Genomic DNA, 24013 nt, shown 5'->3' on the forward strand with positions numbered 1-24013 from the left:
ATCGATCCCCGTATGCGATGTCTTCCGGAGTCAAAGGTCGTGAACACGTCTGCAAATACTGGTGAAAAGCCTTGAATGAAAGCTTGTAAAAACGCTGAGAAAATTGCTCTTTCCATTTATCAGCTTTTTCATGGTGTTAAGGAACACAAGGCATAGGTGAAGTCTATTAATACTTGGAAATCGGTGAATAGTAGACATATTTCACGAATCATCCTTAGCCGTATTTCACACACTGGTGCGAAGTGTCACAGCTGTGCGCCCGTCTGTACCCGTGTTATATGTGTTATTGCCGTCAGCTGTGTGCCTGCCGTGTGTTGTTCGAAGCCGTCGGGAAAGCTGCCCCTGTGTTGTGCTGTGCTGTGCCTGTCTGTTTAGAGATTACCGAGGCCTTGCCCTTGCTGATTGAGCGACAGAACAGAAAACAAACCAAAAATGTCTGGTGCACCGAATGGATTGTCTCCAGATTATGGAGATGTTGATATATCCAACGATATATCATCTTACATTGGTAAGAATCGAACATGATTTTGCTAGATTAGATAAAAAAAGAGTTGAGACAAACGGGACAATGTCATGATGAAAAAGGAATTGATTTGAATTTGAATTGTGACAAAAGTTGATGCCAAGAAAGAAGGCCCTTTAGTCTAGCTAAAAAAATAATAATGTCACAGAATAATGTGTGTCATGAGCCATTTATAAATGAGATGTTGTCACTAAATGCCCGGTGGGGTCACTCAATGTGACTTCTGGACCGCATGACCGTTACCAAAATCGCGGAAAAAGGGGTCAATTTCAAGCAATGTCTGCGGACAAAATATTCCTCGAAATAAAGAAAATAGGGGTGCACATGTGTCCTCAAAATTGATAAATAGGGGTCAGGAAAATGGAAAGGAGAAAAACCGGGAAGGGAAAAGAGAAAACCGGGAAGAAAAATTCTCGGAGCCGAGTCTTGTCCTTGAAATATGGTAGAATACGGGTAAATTCACTTTCTGCAGGGGAGAAACCCCACCGGGACTAAATGTCAGGACTGTCTAGATCTAGATAAATAAAGGAGAAATGAACAAAAAATTACTTCGGAACAAAATACCTTTACATGCTCAAGACTGTCAACCAATTCAAAACTTGTCTTTCAGAGTCAGACACATTTATTCAACATTGCCCTTGATAATTAACCTACTCAGTTCACATTGATTTATATTTCATATTGTGATTTGTAGGTTTGTTTGTAATTTTTTGTTTTGTTTAATATGTAATTGTTTATCATTGCATTTTGTTTGTTATACTTATAGCGCTTGACACAGACTTTGGTGGTAAGCGCTTTATAAGCACCGTTTTTATTATTTTATTATTATTATTATCAAAGTTCCATGGAGACTAACTACATGTACATGTAGTAACAGTGACACTAACTACTGCTAATGAGTAGCGTTATCATTAACATTTTTAACAAGTTGCAATGATTGATATAACTTTTTGATCTGCATTTGTTTTGTCATCATTTATGATGCTCAAATCTGAATAAAATTGAAAAGTGATTAATTAAGTGAATTAATGGTGACTTACCCTCATATTATCTTAAAGTTATTCTTGGTTTAGTTCTTACCAGTCCTGCTCCCGTCTTACGAGCCAGACCCCCACTGAGTTATCACTGTACATGTCCACCAGCCACCGTGCATGTGCTAATGAATAATAGTTATACATTTAGCATGCTATCGAATACTTATTCATTCATTCTTAAATTTATTAGAAATACCCTTTAAATTAGACAGAAATAACCGTCTAGTAATGGCTACGGGGAATTCCTTAATAAAACTGACATTTGTCAACCTTCCCCAAACAAAGACGGCAGCCCTTGCAGCACACACAAACACACAGTACACATGAGGTGGATTAACTACATGTAGCAGGATCCCGGGGGGAAATTTGCCCTCAATGTTTCTTTATCAACACTACAGATCGATTAAGAAAAATATGATTGGAAAGAATGGAGATCTAATTTTCATATACATGTACATAATATACATAATTTTCATATACTGGTACATGTACGATAATATACATAATTTTCATGTACATGTACAGTACATGTACTATCAAAATAACATTGATAATCATTTTAAAACATCAAAATAAAGGGACTTCCTTTCTGCTAATATGTCGGTTTTCTTGAAAAAACTGTGTGCTATGAGATCGACAATCACCCACAAGCTTAACCTCCCATCTGTACATGTAGGGGCAATCAGTGGAGCCATACGTATATCTCAGCGGAAGAGCTATTGATATCGGAGACTGAAGCTTTCGGTCTACCTTTGAATAATACCTATATTCCCAGCGTTGTCCTCTTACTCTACTCTTCATGAGACTTATAGTATAGTATTAATGACTGCTTTGAGAGAAATAGTTGTTTTTAGACGCTCAAGGGAAGGTTAGAATTGTGCTATTACCCGAGGCGTGCCGAGGGCAATAGCCCAATTGTAACCTTCCCGAGAGCGTATAAAAACAACTATTTCTCGAATATTAAAGCAGTCATTAATACTTTTATATGCCAAAAAAAAAAAAAAATTAAAAATTAAAAAAAACTTTTGTCATAGATGGGATTCGAACTCTTGCGTACAACAGGTGATGTAAGTAAAGTCAGCGCCTGAAACCGCTCGGCCAGTGCGCTCTGTCAACATGTATAGTAGTTTTCTCTAATATATACATTAAAATGGATTGAAAACGGCTTCGCGCGTGGTGGATGCTTCGCCGCTGCTCCATTAAACGGGCCCTTCTTTTACTTTTTCAATGCATATTGGCACGAACTTAGATCAAGATCTATCGGCAGATGTTGTTTTTTTGTTTTTGGAAGTTTATTTTCGTCTTCATGTCAACAATGCAAGATAAAATTGTCGGTAAGATCGATCGAGATTCAATTGTATTGAAATTACCGACCAATTCTTCGCACACGTACGGTATCCTCGATCGCTCAGACCATTTTTTAACATGTAAACCTATGGGGTAACCATGGAGACTGACCTATTTTCCCAATAACCATGGTTATTGGGATTTTGAACTGTTTTTTAACCATGGTTACCGGGAATTTTCGGGAACAGTTAAAGTTTATGAATGCAATTTCGACCAATCAGATTGCTGGATTACTTAAGTGAGGTATATAATGTTCCATAAGACACAATTGAAAAAAAATTCTGGTATACTAATTTACTGTAAATTAACTGATAAAATGTGAAATGATTTTGAATGTCAGAAGAAAAATAAGACATGCAAAATGGACTCAAAGGAGTCTGAACCAAACAAAATTGTTTTGCATTGTAATCCATATTAATTTGAATTAAAGGGCAATCCAACCCTTGTAATAAGTTGATTTGTATGAAAGCAGAAAAATAACAAACAGAATGGCAAAAGTTTGAAATGAATCAGACCAATAGTAAGGAAGTTATGAATGTTTGAAATATGAGATCACTAACTAAGCCTATAGATGCGAATCTAAATTTGGTAATTCGGTCAGTGAATTGTGACGTACATGTAGGACTTGGATAACTCTCCCATTTGCCATGTACAAATGTACACAAATATCATTAATTTCTGTTTTTCTTGTAAGTTCTTTCTGCCTTGGGGCACTACTAAAATATATTATAGGTCCTCTAAAAAGAATAGACCATCCTGAGCAATAAATTTTGGAAAATTTAAATTTTAGTCATTTTATACATGTATGTTTGAACAGATGGGGGAGTAGTCTGGTACTACATCATGTACATCACATTGACATTACCACTTAAGCCAATTTTAAGTGTCCATAAGTGATTTCAACTTTCATAAATTCACATCTTTCTTTATTTAGTCAGATTATATTGAAACTTTCATCAGTTTGCTTCTCTGATTTTTCTTTTGTTGTTGTTGTCTATTTGGGTTGGATTTCCCTTTAAGTCAAAATACATGTAGATGAGATGATTGTTTAATATAATTATGATAATGGCCATACACGTATAACAAAAGCATTGAAACAATTAACACACAATCATATTGTACTTGTGGACATTTCTAAAACAGTGGTCATTTGGGAGCAGAAATATTACTCAATTACTCAAAAGAGACATCATTCAGCTTCCTACATTTAGAAAAAAAAATGTTTTCTTTTAACAAATGATTTTTATTTGTTTTGCTTAAAATCTAGACAAACTTGTACTAAATTATTATGGTACTACATGTAATATTGGAGGATTTCTGGCATTGTTTTAGGTGGGGTATTTATTCTTTGAAGCCTGAAGGTTAAGTGGCTTTGGAAATAATTCTGAAAGATCCATCAACGATGCAACACTACTATAATACTAATATTGGTATCATCGTTGTTATACAGTAGTTGTTGTTTATATTATTATTGTTAATTATTACCTATAATCTTTTTTGCCAAAGACAAATAAGGAGAAAAAAGACCAGTGATTCATACAAAACAGGGTTCAGAATAGTTTGAAGTGAGTCACATGGTTGCCGGGAATATAAAAAATTAACTAATTAACTATAGTATAAGGCCAAAGTTCTTCTTTTCCTATTCATGAGACATACTGCACCTACTTGTACATGTACATGTACATGTAAGTGAATAGCACAAACAAAAGAGATAGATCTATACCAGCTATCTCTTTGCACAAACTAGCAATTAAAACAAATAATGAACGGCAAGTATAAGAAATCAGAAAAAGAAAGTATTTCTCTGCAGTGTACCATATATCCCAAAAAGAAGAAGAGAGAATACAGTTTATCAACAAAGGCTTGACGATTAAAAACAATACCATACAATAAAATGTGTATTTTACATTTGATTTTCATTTGAATAATATTTTAACATCCTTAAAGGTGATACAAAGTTTTGGGAAAATTCGAAAATTGGCAGAATACTGTAAACGCGGAAATATTTGTGGTACATTAATTTTCGCAGATTTTGTGCTGAAGTCGGTGTCCGCGAATTTAAGAACCCGCAAAAATATAAACGTGACTTCTTATGCGTGTTCTGAACGGGCTGAATTACAAATGTACATTGTAGGTGCAACACAAATTTAAGAACCAGTGAATATATGTTTTGAGGTTGCTCAGCGCGAAAAATTAATCGCACGATAATAACAGCGTTTACTGAAGTGATTCTTTGCAATTTTGATATATTTGGATGTCCCTGTGGAGGTATTATAACCACTAGAAAATTTAGCTCCTAAAACACTTCTGTTTTCCAGAAAAAAATTGAATATCAAAATTTACTGGTGCTCCCAGTAAATGTTGATAAATTTCAAATAGCGCCTATGGCCATTCAATGGTAGCTGCGACCATGAAAATCTCAGAATATGTAGTTGTGATATATAATTTCCAAACGGGAATAGCCAATCGGCCGATTTTATTCAAGAAACATTGTTTTATCGCAAGATTAATATCTTGACCTTCAGAGGGAGCTACAGTATACAACATAAAGAGTTTACTATTTACAATTTCATCACTTTAGACTCGATTTCAACCGCGACAACGATCACTGAACATTGTCGGATCGCATATGCTTCCACTATGTTCATTTGAACCAAATTCATGACCCCATACCAAAACTTTGTATTAACTACGAAGTCTGAAACTTTGCACAGTATCCAGAATACAGAATATATTGTGCTTACTGTACACGTATAAATATACATGAAGGTCTACATACAGGTGTAGTTATATGCTATGCACAGAGACAGTTAGTAAGCCTAAATCCACTTAGATCATTTCTATTATGAGCTAGCTAGGATTAATGATGATTAATGATGACGTCATCCCTTTGAATAGAGTCCAGACAAGGTGAGCCCGATGACATTTTCATTTCTACCTGGCTGCTTAGTGAGGCACAACGCCAGGCCTCTGGCCATTTGAAATACTGCCACCTACAATATACTTCAGACAGGGGGTTTAGACCTACCGGTACTGTACAGTACATATGAGACTCTTGTTTATTTTTAGGATTCCAATAGTACTTGATCTTATAGTCTTTGCTCTATACATACATGTATAGGTGCACTGCTATTTGGCCTGGGTACATTGTATGCTTGTACAATAAAAATTGTGTTTGAAAAATACAATTTCAGGACAAATTGAAATTGATTAATTATTTTGTTCTCTTATTATGATCCCATGAAAGGCGATAACAATTTCAATTTCAAACAAATTGATATTTGATTAATTTTGTGCTGATGATATTTTTGCTATTTTGATCTTCTTAAAGGGAAAGATGGTTCTTGTTTTGAAACATTGTTTGTTTGTTTTCTTTCAATTTATGAAATGGATATTTGCTTCAGTACTTTTATGTGAACATGTAGCTTGAAAATAATGAGTCTTTTTTGTAGCATATACCGATATTGATACCAGTTATTGATCTGTTCTCCATACATTAGCAGCTGGAAGCCCATGTATACACTTTTTAAAAAAAGTATAATATTTCATGAGACGTCAGTAACAGTAATTGAAATAGCAACAAAAAGTCTGTTTTGAGATTTTTCTAATTTCATTGTGAATCATATCACAGTCTAGATTAAGGAACCCTGTTGATTGTTAAAACCTGTTGATTAATAATAATAATAATAATTTGTCCTTATATAGCGCTTTTCAGGACCGCAGGCCCTCTCAATGCGCTTTACAGATATATACATGTATTATTACCCTGGTCATCGGATTCATGCTTACCCGCACACTAGGTACATGTATGCACATTCTCCACTCCCTGGGGAGCATTCAAGCCAGTCGCAATTTTACAAGCGCCATTGCTAATCAAACCACATTAGCTTTCGCATCCTACCGGGTAACCATTTAACACCTGGGTGGAGAGTGGCAAATGTAGATCAATGTCTTGACAAAGGACATTAGTGCCGCGGTGGGACTTGAACCGCGGACCTTATGATCCAAAGTCCGCTTCATCGACATATCCACTCAACCACGACACCTCTACTCTCTATTAAAGGTAAAGACCAGTTTTGGAAACACCCCCCTCTCAAAAATTGAAATGGAAGTTCTTATTACCAATCATGTGAAAGAACATGTTTTGACTAATACATGATGATACAAAGTTTGCTGAGAAACCGTCTACTAATTGATATATTTCGTAAATTATGGACCGAATAGATATCGTGCACGTGTCGCGTAGTTCCATATACATCTTTCTGTGTACAGTGCTTGTAACTTTACCAAGACTGAGCCAAATTTCTTATCATTTTGATGATTCCAGAACCTTGCAGTACACATCAATACTTATATGCTAGATGATCAACCTTTTCTGATCAATTCCACAATGCTTCTTTCACAATCGCATGACCATAACTGGTCTTTATTTTAAAGCCAGTTTACATGTAGATGTACATTTATTGATAGAGCAAGGCAAAGTGTATAAATCTATACTTTGCCCTAGCTCTGTAAATATAGTGTACATGTACTAGGACTCCTTGTAAATATGCCACGTTTCACTGTGTTGACATAAACAGTCAGCCATTCAGAATCAACCAGACACAGATTAGAAACCAATTCTGTCTAGGTCTGCTGAATATCATTGCCAAGTAGCTCTCCTCATTGATACCCTATTGTCTCTTTAGTCTATTGCTGCAGTCCGTGAATTTAATTTGCCTTGAATTTTATATCGCCGTGGTTCTCGACCATCTATCTGGCGGCAGATCAAGGCATTTGTTCAAATATGTGCTTTTTGTTGAGACCAAGTCAAGCAGAGAGCAGGATGCTAGTCACATGACTCGTATCTGTCGTTCCTGTACCGTCTCCACAAGGCAACACGTCGTCCTCGACTGAAAGAAGCAGCAGCCTATCATTATTACCAACTTGTCCTTGTACTAGTATTTTGATAATAGACCCGAAAAGCATGACAGTATTTTCACAGCGTATCCATAGCTGGGACTGATTACAGTGTATGCAAGGGGGCGTGTGTGTATACATGTGTTCTGTATATGTACTGGTAGCTGTAATATCGACTGAATATTCGCATGATTGCTACCAGGTGTTGTTCTAGCCCGTCACATCTCATGACCAAGGCTGTATAGAATCTATTATCATTGCAACGTCATCGAACTAAATATTGACTGTATTGACGTACCAAGGTATCACCACCACCACCTCCGCCAGGATGCATTCCACAGCATTTGAATCCTTTAATGGCGTCGTGGCCAGGTTACCTGTTGCTTCTCTCCTGAAAAACTTTGTCCAGAATGGAACCTCCGTCCAAAGCAGGCTGTGATATCGGTGTCCAGACAACCACTCCTAGTTTGAATTCACTCTCCCCTATCTTGGACCACAGACTCTACAACTTTGACGACGGCGACTCCGAGTGGAGTTTCCTAGACATGGAGAAGACACAACCGTCAGATAATAACAAAAGGACTAGTGCAAGGCCAAAGTCGGCCAGGATGCCGCAGGATGGGTCAAGTCAGAGCGTTCCGTCGCCCGAGGAAGACGGATACTGCTCACAGGAAGAATTAGGTAATGAATTGCAGACGGACGATCAAAGTTACAAGTCGCCGCTTAAGGATGCCCCAAGCTATTCAACTTATCTAGCCTTAGTGCCAGACCTACATGTAGATGGTGCCGATTCTGAACCCGAGTCCCCCCATGATGAAGACACCATATCTACTGCCACAAGTGCCACTGATACTTCAACAACTCCTGCTATAACAGGTTTCTAAATTGTTTCAAGATCACATCATCGTTTTATATCAACTGTCCATTGATTAGGTTATCATTACATGATTTAGAATATCTTTTTAAAATACACTAGCTTTCTATCACAAAACAAAACCAAAGCGAAAAGATGTACATACATCGTAAATTACAAGCTATGCTTTCCTAGGTTACCTCTACTGACTACAATACAGCAAGCAATTATCTTCTTAGTCTCAATTGTATACTTTGACTGCATTGTTTGTACCATAGTGCATGTACATGTATGTATATTTCTCGTTTGTCAATATTTTAATTAGAATGACTATTGACTACGGTACCTAGTCTTTGGAAAACAAAAAGCTTTGTAAATTTTATTTGCTGATATTGTGGAAAATGAAATGAAATGAAATTAAATTAAAATCCTCTCCTTAACTGTAAAATGGAAACACTCCTCATTATCAACAATGAAATTAGATACAGGCTGTAGAATGCAAAATACAAATCAAATAGCAATCCAATACACATTTAAAACTCTTTATAACATTTCATCTCTAATTCATATACTTATGACAATAATTCTGGGATGCTAAAATTTTTTTCACAAATTCAAGCTAACATGAAATAATTCACCAGAATAACAATTAACAAATGTATTGAAGAAGATGAAAGGTTATTACAAGTACACGCACTTCAGTTCTCACTTTGTTATCAATCATCTGTTATATATTACATCTCCATGTATGTGTACATTGTAGATATGGTGGCACATGACCTAGAATTAAATCAATATTTGTATGAGCAGCAGCCAGTCTCACTCTGTATTTATGAACAAATTAAGTGTATGAACTGTCAACAGATATAGGACAAGGGGCAAAATGCACAGTAATACTGTTCATATATGCATACATGATTCATTTCTGTACATTGCACCGTATACGTGGCAATCACCGCTGTACGTGTAGTTACCTTTTAATTATAGGGCAATTAAGTATATTGTGCAAACTACACATTTAAAATATGTCAGACGTCATATATAGTCATATGATAACCATATTTATCTTCTTCTGAGTAGCCTAAAATCTATTCCACTGCATTTTCTGGTAGATTAAAATGTAACTTGTTTCTCAGTGTTTTGATCTATCATTATTACCAGTACTAGTTATATTTATATCCATGATAATTATTAGTAGTGGTAGTGGTAGTAGTGTTATACATGTAGTAGTACAGTAGTATTAGTCGTATCATTTTCATTATCATTATTGTCATTATCATCATCATCATCATCATTATTATAACTTCTTCTACTACTATTGATACTAATACTATTATAGCTACTATTAAATGTAGACTTTGAGTTTAACACTGTAGGCTGTCTCTGGTGCTTCTATGCATTAAAAAAGAAATCCCCAAACTCCATTTTAACAACACAGTTCAATAACCCCATATCAGTATCATCTTTATCTCTCTTAACCACAAACCATCTTTGCATGATTTAAAGCAATTAGTTCCATGTCAAGGTGTTCTGTATTAAGGTTATAGTTATTTGCCCTAATAGCTTGCTACCATCTACCTTTATCAGCTATCTTCCAACTTTAATGATAAGGATTAAATCACAGGATTTAATTGCATAGAAAAACAACTGCAAGCTGGCAAAAATGTCTCTAAATTGTAAATAGTGCAAGTGTAATTCAACTTTTACACATACTTGTACCGCAAACCCTTTAACCTGTTGAGTGCTACAGTGTTACTATATAAAGCCTGAGATGACTCTGGGTGGATTGTGTGGAAAATGTCATTTCCAGTATTCCAAAGTAAAAAACATATACCGGTACATATTATAAGAGTTATCTATTATGGGGCAGGGCTGCTCCATGCAGTGTTTACTGTGTTTATTTACATGTGCATAGGTCATTGGTTAATTACCATTCATTAAAGTTCAGTTATTAGTTTTAGACAAGTCCAGAGGGTCATGGAAAGAGATAGGAAATTGACTGGTCAACATCACGTTACGTACAAAGTAAATATTTTTTCCCTGGCTTCATTTTAATTACAAAATGAGGATGTTGACAGAAACCAATATTACATGTACATTGATTGAATTTTTTTTTTTTAATTGTCATTTGTCAGAAATTCCTTGTTTATATTTCCCTCTCACATGGAGGTCATTGTCTACGGTATTAAAAAATAAATAAATAAATAAAGAAAAAGATCTGTGGTGGGCGTCAGATATATCTCTATCCATGTCATCAATGGGAGATGACTCAAAACAAGAAAGGTTTGTGGATTGGTTTGGGAATTGATAACACTTGGATATGAAAGTAACCTTCAGCCTATCAGCATTCATCGTATAGCTACAGTTTACATGAACAGTGTATACGATAAGGAATTAAATTATTGGCTAGTCTGAATGCCATATGAAGAAACATATTAAAAAAACGTCATGTAGGAAAATTCCTGCTCGAATATCGTTTCAAAACGAACGCTCGATCAACAAAGAATGAGGGTCTCACTCAAGTCTGAAAGTTATATCGTACACAAATCGTATAACTGGGCGGGGCTAATCGTGAGCGCGTACTGATGATTGGCCAGCTTTCGTGTCAATATACATGTGTACATGTACCTCTTCATAATTGGCTTAATCTTTACAAGACGTTTCTTTAATATACAATGTTGTTTTACTACATGCTCCTTTTGTTACACAATGATTCTTTATACAACGTTTCTTTATACATGCAACGTTTCATACCGGTAACATTCCTTGAGTCTGAACTGGCTATAGTATTGTGCATTGTAATCCTAAAATGCACAGAAGGCCAGGAAGTGTGTAATATATACATTGTAGGCCTACATGTATTTGTGTACAATACATGTAAATACCAAAATAGATACTGCATATATACTAGCTAGTTTAGTTGAGAATATGATCTGCCCAGGTAGTGGTAATATTATTACATCTGTCTAATCAGAACTGTATTCCTCTCCAGCCAGCTGACACGTAGCATATGTACTTTGGACTCGATATTGGAGTGTGTATTTGATTTTGAATATCCATGATCATCTTTTATTGAATCAAGGAGAAAGTTGTTGTGGCTCTTTCTTGAGAGCCAGATGCCTGTGGTTGACATTGTTTAATGCATTTTTGACAAAAACTTTATATACTGCAAACTTGATTGTGATAGTAGCATTTTGGAACCATGTCAAATTATTATAGCAATGAAATGTGTAAGTATAACTTTCTGGACTACCGGTATAACTATAGAGTTAAAAATACAGGACTGCATGGGTTATATTTATGCACAAGCATAACAAGAATCATGGCTGAGAGACTCTCGCATTCCTAGGTGGATTTTACATAGGCCAGACTCATTCATTTCTTTGAATCTTTTTACATGTATTTGCCATATCACCTTTTTGGGGGTGATGTGATGGGTATGATGAAATGTCCAGCTATGAAATAAGTGGCACATATGCACTCTACATACATGTTTAGGTATTGCTGTACATGTGTACATTCTGTACATGCAGTGGATTTCTGGTTGTAATTCGATAGAGTGGTATGGGTGTCATACAAGCTACTGTATGCAAGAGCTTCCCTTGCTAAACAGGAAGAATAGAAAAGTGTACTTCCATGTAGTACTGCACTGAACATATACGTACATGTATGTATATATCCAAGGTCTATGTAAACACATTATATACCTACATGTAGACTTGGAATGCGGCCTGTGCCTTTCAGACTCTACATGCAACATTTAAATAGGAGAAAGGAAAATTCGAATTATAATATACTATATATTTGTATGTTAAATTCATACCTCAATATAAAGTCAAAGAGTGTACATTATACATGATCATGAGGACGATATTTTGATTAAGCACTTTCGTCTGTTCCAGAGTTTAATCATTGAATGGAGAGTAATTAATGAGAATTAATGGTAGTCCGTTAATTGATCACAATATATGCCACTATCAGGAAAAACATTTTTTATTATACATGTAAATGTAAATGTAGGATTCGTGCTGGTCTCTCTAATCTGATGTTAGTGTTCAAATAATGATGAGCGTTTGTGAGAAAAAATATAAGGAAAAATAAAAAGTAAAAAAATAGATTAGTAATCAGATAAAAGAGATCCAGTCAACAACTAAATTATTCATACCCTTTTAATACCAGCAAGATTTGAAAAATAGATTTTTCCCAGTATGATTTCATGAGAATGTGACATGTTAAAGGGATAGTTGAGTTCTGTTTTCAGACTGCAAATGCCTTCAAAGTGAATGGTTATTGCTCCTATCTTATCTATGACATTTCTAATGCCTTTTTAGAACCTAAAATTGCTATGAAGGTAATTTTAGACCCAAAAATGTGTGAAATTTAGCCAATAGGATCATACCAATTCAGCTCCACTTAACAAAAAACATGGTGACCGTTAATTAATTATTTAATCAAAAATAACAATACATGGTTGTGCGTAATATAAGCAACACGAAAATGCCCCCCCAAAAAAACAAAAAAAGAAGCCAACATCGGCATTGGCTGAAATACGATGTAAAAGCTGTTATTTCGTTTTTTCCACAGTTTTTTCAAATTTTTCAAAATATTTAATATTTGTGGTGGTACGAAATCGTTATATTTATGGATATTTCAGCCGCCTCTGAACCGATTTTGATCAACCAAAGATGATTTTGTCATTTAAATATTATGTTCTTTCAAATTTGACACTCAGTTTGTCATTATCTCACAAAAAATTATTATGTGTAGTGCCCTCTGCAACAGAACTCAACTATCCCTTTAAAGCTTACATCTAAAAATATGCAACATAGGCCCTAATTCAACCAGTCAACCTTTCATTCTTTAGTAACAATCAACAACAACAAAATTAGAGAGTATCAGTAGTGTGATGGAATACGGACTCAAAGGATTTATGTGACTTCTAGTTTAAACACGTTGCTGCAATTCAATGATGAAACAAAGGAGACATCCGTTTAACTCATGTTGGTTCCTTTATTGTGACACTGTCGTGGACCATCATTGGAAAGTGAAGAGAAATTCAACAACTGTGTGGGATAATTCCTGCAAAATACAACAAATGAAAACACTAATAAATACATGTTCTTGCAATACGTTTAACACTTAGAAATCCAATTTCCACATATACTCAAGTTCCATTCTTGTGTCAGTAAATCTAAACTTTATAATTATAAATATATGCCAACTTTCGATAAACCACAAATCTTTAAAGAAGCATAAGTGAATAACCATAGAAAAAGAATAATCAATAACACAAACAAGAAACTTTCTCAAGCCCTAAAACGAGACTAACAATCATAAGCTTATCACGTTATCTCTAAAATGATATTCATCCGCACATTAAATCGTGCGTGAAGAGGTTCTCGTAACTAAGATACCTTCACACGTACATACGCAAGTAAACATAGTTTGGTCTTAACTTATTCGAAGTCTACCCATGCTCATAACTAAGTTAAATTCACATATCATCTTCCTGACAACCATCAATTTTAAACTACTTTATCTTTTCACAAAGGAAAAAGGTCTTCAAAAGACCGTCTAAACTATCAATCAAACTTTCAACGAATCCATGTTCGCGATTCGTTTAAGGTCACTACACACATTCATATAGGTTATCGCTTCCATAGTGCAACTGTAATCTCTATAACTTGCAACTACTTTCAGTGGCATTTTACAGCACTCTATTATAAGAGATATAACTCAATGAATAAACATACCTTAAGGATTATCTAAATAGTTCCCATCTCAACATAGAAATGCAGGAACTGCAAGCAAACTGCTAAACTGTTAGCGACTGTCGTCGCTTTAAGTGAACTGCTATTACGTAGATAACAACTATCGTCTTCCCCTTCTTCTCCGAACTATTTCTTCTAGTCTCGTCACAAGTCTTAAAAATAACTTTCAGAACAAGAAAGGAGTCATTCCATGACAAGTAGTATGTACTTGTTCATGAACAAAGTAGAAATATGCTTTACTATATTTTCACTATTTTCTATTAGCACATTGTAGTATTTATTGTCTGATGGCATTTCATGAAATGACATTGTGCCATTTGCTTATCACTAAATAAGTAATTCGTCCCCTGACTGGCAGAAGGGCGTTAGCTCAAATTTCAGGTAAAAAATGAAGCGCTAAGGAGAAGGGCGTTAGCACTAAATTGCCTCAAACTTTTACAATGTATAAACCTGACTTATTTGCACACAAAACTTGCGGCTGTGTTCTACTATAACATTTATATTACGGTAGTCTTTAAGTTTTAAACCAATTTTCAGGACGGAAAGCAGTTTAAATATAAAACAAAATTTTAAATGCGATTAATTCAAAAAGTAGTTTTTAAGTCACACGCGCGCTAACGCTCTTCTGCAAGCCGGGGGACGAATTGTTATATACCGGTAACAGTAGTCTAATTCCTCAGTACATTAATATATCCTTCATATGCATATCTTTTCTATGCTTTTGAATAAAAGCAGTTTGTCATTCTGTCTCATTTATTTCCATGGGAGTTGCATACATATATCCAAAACTTACCATGGAATAATATTTCTCTTGCTGTTATATAGTTTCTGATGACCAAGCTGGAGGACTAGGGCGGGATGACTCCACCCCTCTGTTTGAGCAGTCACCAGCCAGCACCCCCAGTGAGCTGGCCAGTCCTACCAATGAGAACCTCAACATCGATGATGCAGAGAGGGAAAGGCTCAAAACAGAACTTGCAGAGGTAAAAATATATTACAAACTGTAGTAGTTCTTGTCATACCTTCTGAGATTTTCATATACTTTTCTTAAATGGGTGGATTTACTCTGCCTTTACTTGGCCACACACATTCTCAAGGTGGACTTCCCCTTCATTGCTACCAGGACTAAACTCGATAAGCTTCACTTTTTCTAGCCCCGTCTACATTATTTACTTTTTTAAAATGTTTTAATGTTTGATGTTTGTTAAGTAGATTTTCCTTGTTGTTTTTTGTTCACCGGTATGTACCGGTATCTGTTTATCATAAGCTTTATGTGTCAAATGTGTACAAAGTATTTTCTTACCTTAAATTTTTCTGGTTTTTAATGTGGAAAATAAATGAAATAAAATGAAATATGAAAAGACTTTCAAGAGTGATGAAAAACACATTTTTACTAAAATGTCTGTGTTTAATCTTAAAAGCAATTTTCAATATATTACAGACAGCTTTAGTCACTCTCTGAAATCAATACAGTGGAATCTGCTTTAGCAAGCACCTGTATAGAAAAGACCACCTGTCTATGAAGACCACATTTTACATTTTTTGTGTTTTCCTTCAGCAGCTAGTGCCTCTCATTGAAATGTGTATTAGAGGGACCTGTTCTTAAAGCCATTCTGTACTAGTTTACAGGAGGGATTAGACCACCCTGCAAAGTCACTTGACAGGTGGTTAACTCATCAAATCAGCTCTCACTTAACATAAGAAAAAGAGGATGGGGGACCAATGGTCACCGATTAGGCATTGTTTGCCATATAGAGGGTGCAAGTAGCTATAAGTAGTGCAGTAGGCCTTTAAAGACCACCTGCCCATAGAGACTACATTGTACTTTTCCTGTACCTCCCTTGAGTGTTCTTTACATCTAGATTCCTCTGTATTGTAATTGTCAATATAAACTGATGTTGCTTCTTTCAGGTCGAGTTGGATGTAGAAGCCCTGAGACAGACACTGAGAGCCAAGGAGATGAGAGCAAAGGAGATCAGAAGAAAACTGGGTATCACCCAAGTAGCAGTACTCAAGAGTGACGTCAGGGCAGGATGGACAAACTTCAAACAGTCTAGCGCGTACGTATCCCATCATGAACTCGTAAAAAACAAAGTTATTCAAATCATATACAGGAAAAATATTTATGGATAGAATGTGGGCAAGTGGTATTGGGACACTTGCTTCTGTGACGATTCCAAATTGTCACCCTCGACCCTTGACCCAACACTTTTCCAACCTGTAACCCTAACCCTACACCTAAAACCTGGAGCAATTGTCACAGGAGCAAATGAGGGATCGATGGGTCAATGTACATACTGACTACTTTGTTTAATAGTTACCCAACCTGGAACTACTTAATTTAAGACAGCTCTTCTTCTCTGAGGTCCTTTTCATCATTAATAAGTCCTCCCTCGTGATCACCATCCGCGGTTTAATATCCACAAGGTGTATTATTCGAGAACCAACAACATTGTACTATAATAATGCAAGATTATAGTTACTGTAGGAAGAACCTAGCTGACATGGCTCTTTATATACCCGAAAAATTAAAGCAATTTTGCAGGTTCTTGCTTTATTTCAAGCCCTGACAACTACATTTATTTCAGGCATCCTTTATTTGTAAAGAAAAAAAGAAGGGGAGGGGGGGGGGGGCTTCATAAGTCAGGATATAATTTTAGTGAAGACAAGTAAATATCCTGTATGTGTGAGAACTAATAACTCTTTGCCCTTTTTTTATGGCATTTGTGCTCAATTTAACAATAAACAAAGGTATAAAGTCTCAATTTAAATTTTGACGATTCATAGTTTGTTAAAAATTCAAAGAAAACCAGAGATCCTTTGCCATGTTCTGTTTCCCTGAAACTTTGAAATACAGGCAATCAGATTTAGGATGATTGTGGTGTCAAAGTCCTTTGTATCGTTATTTTGTTATTCTTGTGCTTGAGTCAGGTTTACTAGTTTATCATACCCTTACATGTTTTTTTTCTCTGGTTTAATTTTTGTAATATTTCTTTGTTAACTATCTGTTTTGTATTTTACATTATGTATTTCAAGTTTTCATTTGCTGTCAATGCACATCCAATTTTAGAATTGGAATATTTTGTCAAATTTTAGATTTTAAAAATTCTTACACTATAGTCATATAAACAATGTTTTGAATACATCATCTCTTGATCCTAGTATTTTGCGCAAAACTTCCATTTTTTGCACAAAGTACTTGATATATATAACAGCACATCTCTGTCCTTATTTTGCAGGTTTTTTTAAAGCTACAGTAAGTGGTTCATTAAATAGAATATTTAAACTTAAAGGGAAAATAAGATGCAAATCCTCCAAATTTTCAAAGATAACATGAATGCTTAGCCTTTTTTTTCCAATTGGCAAACATTTAGGCACAATACTTGTACATTGATCTAATTTTAAAAGCTGAAATTTGTAGAAAGATGTAAGAAAATGCTTTCATTGCCAATTTGAAGAGCAACACCTAAAACCTCCTTTAATACGATATTCCTCCTAGAAGAGCTACCGTGATGTACATGTACAGTGAACTTTTGAAATCAAGGGTGAAAAACAACGTTATATCACATCTACATTCATCATTTATGTTGTGCTCAAAATACAACCGAATCAAAAGATAAATGTATTCAAAATTCTTTAATGGACATTGTATATGACCTAAGCCAATATTTGTTTACCTTCCCCTTACTGTATGTCAATGTGCATTGATGGGCCTTTGTATAATTTTGCTCACCTTGACATTTTATCTAATATGTGACCCTTACCAACATTATTCTGCCTTTCCTATATATGTATTGATGTTATGTGTATTGATGGGTTACGTATTTGACCTTGTGCTAACCTTGACCTTTGCCCTCTAGCTATGTGAATACGTCCACCAAGATATCCGGGTGGAACGAATCCATCACATCGTCAGAGGCGTATGTACAGCAACCCTTTTTTATGCCACCTTCCCTTCCTTAATAATTCCTCTCCAGTTGCTCATTGGTTCTTCTTAATTCTGCCTCTTTTCCCCCGCATCCTTGCACCTGCATCTCAGAGACTCAGACCCCATTCATATGTGACGGGTTGAATCTAGATCAATCCAGATCAATCCAGATCCATCCAGATCCATCCAGAAGCAAAACAAGCATTATTAAAGCATGGTGGTGCCTTTTGGGGGCATGGTTTCACTAGTTTTCGCTCACTTTCAATATTTTTTTTTGCAGCTACATTTTGTAAAGTACAGTTGCACGCCAAATAAACCTTTAGGGACATTCTGAATTAAGGTTAACTTCATAAGGCTACTCTTAGGATATCTCCTTCAGTATAATGATATTAATAGTAATAATACTAATAATAATTATAATAACAATAATGATAATAATTAATAATGATAAAAATAATATTAATGAAAATAATATACAGGTATCTTGTTTACCCATGCAGGGTAGCTTTATTAGTATTCATACTGTTCTCCCTGAGGACCTTGCATTCATATTACATAATTATTATCAATGAAGCATACATGTACTTGGACCCCATAGCAAAACTAAAGGCACTATACTACAGAACTTGATGTGTATAATTCAAATACACTAATTGCATTGGTCTAGATTGGTCTGGATAACAATACATATGAATGTGATCTCTCCTGCATCATCCCTTTTGCATCATGTCTACAGCATCGTACTTTCTTAACCTATGATATATGTGTTGTACATTTGTTGGGTACAAGTTGGAATCTCATCACATGGTATCATCCAAAGTTTCATGTTTACATTGTGCACATTCATATAATGGTCCAAATTCACAACGGAGGTTTCATTCAACCCAATATCTCGCTGGTTTAAACCACCACTGTGGGCCAAAATAAAGCATATATAGGGAAGGTTAAAATTGTAGGTGTATCAACTATTGGACTTGAGGACGCCCACCACTTTGCTAGTGTTGGTAATAAACCATGGGTTCAAATAAACCTCTTTCATGCCACTATGTAACCTATCCCATTTGCAACCAATATCAAAAGTACATGAAGCTTCAGAAATCCAACTTATATATTTCAAATAAATAAACCAAATAACACGATAGTTTGTTATTTGATTGGCTACATGTACATGTACATGTCGGCTACATGTACATGTTGAAACGCAAATAACAACTTCCAATGCAGGCTTAATCTAACCAGCAACAATTTTGCTTGATTAAAAGTGTGTATGAAAGGTAAGAGTATTTTAGATCCATATAGGCTTCAATACAAGGTACATGTATGTAAGAATTTCTACAGCAAGAGGTAGAAAATCTAGTGAAGTTACATGGATGACTGCATGGATGGGCTTTCTCTACAGATTGGTGCACATACATTCATCATGGTCTGGATTATGGGTTAAATTGCATGTTGATGTTTCCCTTTGAGCCTTTCATGGCTGTTTAATGGGCCTTTACTATCACTCTGTTTGATCATGCGGCTACAGTATTTTCTGGTTGTTTGGATACAGCATGGGTCAAAGGACTTTTCTATCTTTCCCCCATTGGAGGGGGCGGGGTCATTGATTTCCAGATATTAAAGGGGAAGTCCACCCTGATATGATCTTGTTTTTAGTGAGTAAAAGCAGAAAAATGATAGAAAAATCGAATGCATGTTTGAGCAATATCTGATTAAATATATTGAAGGGTAGGAATTGTTTAAGTTGTCAGTGAAACACAAATAGGCAACATTGTGAAGTGTCTTGTGAGCTCTTCTCCAATTTGAGGTGTACAGAAAATTCAATGAACTTAAATTTTCTTAGTTATTGATGACGGAATAGACTTGTTTCATACAGAAAAAACAAATTTGTAATAATTATATTTAGGGTGAATGTATGATTCAAAATTTTATTAAAGGGAAACTATAAATTGTTTAAGTTTTTAGTACGGGGCAAGGGGGGGGGGGGGTAGCAAGAAATGTCACAGAGTTGCCAAATTGTGTTAGATTGATCATACCTTCAAATATTCAGAAACTTCCTTATTTTTAATCGCTTTTTCGCTCAAACTTTCACAGACCTGTTTCTCTCATTTTTCTGCTTCTATTAAAGCCAACTTGATATCAGGGTGGACTTCCCCTTTAAATATGGTGAATTTTCTCTCTCTCTCTCTCTCTCTCTCTCTCCATCCATCCCTCTTTTCTATTTTTCTCACTACATGTACTTGTTATTTGCAAGGAAAGGGGGGTCCAGGATTTTTAGTTGAAAAAGTATGAGTAATTATATTCTCTATGATCCTCTACAGGTGAATGAAATCATTGATTTTCAGTTTATAAAAAGACCTTTTTTAAAGAGAATACTTTGTTTAGTGCCAGTATTCTTTTACCGTACTGTAATATTTATAATCTGTAGGTTGTCAATTTGATGTAATCCCAACCAGCTGTATACAAGTGGAATGATGCAAGACAAAGTCATCAGATATGCTGCTGAACTGATAATTAATACGGAAATGCATACAAGAAATACAAGCATAACACACTAATTACTAATGACAAATGATAATAAATAATAAATGACTAAATTTTCTCATACAGGCTGGTGCAACAGCGGCAGAGACAACACGCAGTGCTGCTTAATTAATGTACTTCATGTGCTTATCATATCTTTAATGATTTACATACATGTACATTGCAGACAAATTTAAATACACATACTGCACATGGACAAATTCATCATTGTATGTTCTCAGTCCTTTTGCAGCTTGAATTTTTCCCCTCAATTCTGGACCACTCATAAAATGCACAAAAGCTGCTACAGTAGCACATGAATTTCTTTTGTTTACTTTTTACAGTGCTCTGTTTGGCTGCAGAAGGCAATCCCTTTATTCTTATAGAGAACCGAGTTTAAAAGATGTCTGCAGTATGGCACAGTGATGTTATTCTCTGATAATGATCACTTTGAAGTTTGTCAAATTTCAAATCGATCTGTAGTCTTCAGCCCACTCTAAATATACTTTTAAATGGCAAAATGGAGGAATTACTATCTTGTAACTTTCCCTTGTTTTTGTGATTTTGCTGCAATTCTCTAGGTTTGTTTGGACAAGTACCAAAGTTAAAACTTGGAATGAATCTGTAACACAGTCCGAAGTGTAAGTTGGTCACATCCAGCATCAAAATTGTTGAGTGATCGTAAAAAGATGCTGTGAACTAATTCAAACTTTTCAAAATATATCTTTAAGAATTAGAGATACATGAATGCATTCTCATCTGGTCTTCGTTTTGATTAACCCAAATTATTAAAGCATGCCTGCATGTACATGATTGAGTTTTATTTCTCATAAGTATCTTAATATATTCATGAAACAGGGAAAGGAAGGGAACTTGGTCCGTGATAATAGTGCAGGAGAGATATAAAGGATAGAACGAAACAATGAAAGCAAAATGTGTACATGACCATACATATTTATAGTCAGGGTTTAAAAACTGAAATGCAGTATCATTATTGACCGAAATGCGGTATTGTACAGTAATACTAGGCAAGGAATTTCAAAATTCATTCTGTGATTTATTTTACTCCACCATTAATTAAGTGTTTTCAATTTTCAATTTCAAGGTATTGCTTTAACCTTGAGAAAAGAAAAAAGATGATATGAAAAGCCCTGTCATGACTCATGACTGTTGACACCTCTGCTGGTTCTGCCCCCCCCCCCCTAAACCAACCGGGAAAAAAAGAAAAAAAGAGGAAGAAGAAGAAAGACAGTGCATGTTTTACTCTATGTCATTGAATGCTGCATTCATCTAGTTTCTGAGCAATGCGGTCAACTGCAATCATTTTTGTCAACAACATATCGCTAACAATTATCTAATGCATAATACCGGTAATTAATGGCGAAGGCAGCATCTTCCAAGCAGTATAAAATAACCTGAAGATCACTAGAAATTAATAACTTTCATAGCTTACAAATTAATTCATGTGTTCAATATTACAGGAATACAGCATTTATTAAAATGTTTAATATGTTTGAATAAAAGTGCTAATGAATTTACTCTTTCAACCATGCCATATGTCATTATTTTCACTATATTATAATCATCGCTTTGCAACAAACAATATTTTCAAAATCTTACCTTGTTTCAAATACATTGTATTTCCATGAATCATTTTCCAAACCATGTATCACTTTCGTTCATAAAATGATAATTGTCTTTGTTCATATCATAGATGCTTTCATCAATGACATTAATATGCCATTTAATACTTATGCTTCCTAATTCTAACTTTAGATAATAAAGATAACTTTATAGAGAGGATCAAACTAAACATTTGTAGCAAGTTGTTTTCAAGAAAAGTAGAAAATGGGAAATGTGGCTAAACATTTTTTTTTTTTTTTTTAATTTAAAAAAAACATGCTTTAGAGAGCTGTTTTACATAGTTTTGAAAATGTAAATTTCTATGGGAACATCTCTGATCTATTTCTGTTAACTTCAGTCTTCATTGAGAGCAATTCTGCTTTATCTAGGGGTTTAGCTTTCATTCATGTAAATGCACAAACAGTCTACATAACCTGCCTTTTAAACTCATTTTACAGATTTTTGTCAAGACTTTGAGTTATAAAAAGACATGCAAGCTGTTTTTATGCACAGTCAAACCAAGGAAAGCATCATGAATTATTCTTCATTAATCATTACCATTTTTCTTTTTCAAATAACATCTTCTTTCACTTTTTTGTTAAATCATTTTATTCATCAGCCCATATGCATGGACATCTACATCTCCTGATACACACTGATGCTGTACAATATGTTATTACATGTACCTTTTTATTATGATACATTGTAAATGTATCACAGAATAATTTCACTATTAAACAATGATGAAAGTAATGGAAGTCTAGTACTCTACGCATTAAATGGCTAATTAAAACTATGCTCATTTGCAAGAAAATAACAAAATGGAGATTTTATATCATTTTTTAATCATTTCTAAAATTGTATCCATAGAATTAAAGTAATGACCTAAAAGTGAAACCTGTTCTTAAGAAGATGAACAGTTATGAACATTGAGTAAAAGTATATTAAAACATATTGCTTTACATTGATTTCTTGACATAATTTGATTATAAGCATAATAGGCCTTTGGAATTCAGGAACAGAGCAATAGTCTTGTTCATCATAGAAACGCATAAACCCATTGCAACCAGGACCCCATTTCACAAAACTTTTCATCAGTGAAAAATGACAGTTTATGTTAATATAAGCTACTGAAATCCTTGCTTCTGATTGGTTAACAGCAGATTTGCCACTGATTTTTGTCATTTTTCATTGAAAAAAGGCTTTGTGAAACACCCCCTGATGTATTAAGCCTATTGGAACTGGAGGATCCAGTATTGAGAAATAACCACAAACTCCATTGATATCATCCAAATTAATTAAGGAATAAAAGTAATTTACAGACATGTTGTTTCTTCTACCTTTCCCAGGTATAACAAGACCAAGACGGGATTCCAGAGCGCGGGGCAGAAGACGGGGGCAGCCTTCAGCAGCTTCGGTTCGGCCGTCACCAAGAAGCTGGGTGAAGTCAGGGAATCAACAGCGTTCAAGTCGTTTGAGGATAAGGTGTCGACAACGGCAACGACACTAAAGGTT

At 35.1% G+C, this 24013-nt stretch overlaps 1 protein-coding gene and 1 long non-coding RNA gene across 7 annotated transcripts in view; one reads left to right on the plus strand and one right to left on the minus strand.

Annotated features, from left to right (window-relative positions):
- Nucleotides 1–24013, plus strand: part of LOC752681 (tumor protein D54) — a 31524-nt gene continuing 7511 nt past the window's right edge. The window contains exons 1-6 of one of the 6 annotated variants that reach the window (XM_011675214.2): nucleotides 1–508; nucleotides 1290–1310; nucleotides 15253–15410; nucleotides 16339–16487; nucleotides 18288–18347; nucleotides 23848–24010. In XM_011675214.2, coding sequence (XP_011673516.1) covers nucleotides 433–508; nucleotides 1290–1310; nucleotides 15253–15410; nucleotides 16339–16487; nucleotides 18288–18347; nucleotides 23848–24010 — 627 coding nt within the window. In that variant the 5' untranslated portion in view covers nucleotides 1–432. Of the gene's footprint in view, nucleotides 509–1289; nucleotides 1311–7668; nucleotides 8680–11592; nucleotides 11887–15252; nucleotides 15411–16338; nucleotides 16488–18287; nucleotides 18348–21456; nucleotides 21517–23847; nucleotides 24011–24013 lie in introns of those variants that run through there. The other 5 variants (XM_001176225.4, XM_011675212.2, XM_011675211.2 and 2 more) reach the window with 5 other exon arrangements.
- On the minus strand, nucleotides 13647–14622 carry LOC105440520. The gene is made up of 2 exons (XR_971682.2): nucleotides 14410–14622; nucleotides 13647–13735 (listed from the first exon to the last, which is right to left on the minus strand). It is a non-coding gene; the product is annotated as an uncharacterized LOC105440520 (long non-coding RNA).

Source organism: Strongylocentrotus purpuratus, unplaced genomic scaffold (genome assembly GCF_000002235.5).
Source record: "Strongylocentrotus purpuratus isolate Spur 01 unplaced genomic scaffold, Spur_5.0 spur5_scaffold_7, whole genome shotgun sequence".
Classification (NCBI taxonomy): Eukaryota; Metazoa; Echinodermata; class Echinoidea; order Camarodonta; family Strongylocentrotidae; genus Strongylocentrotus; species Strongylocentrotus purpuratus.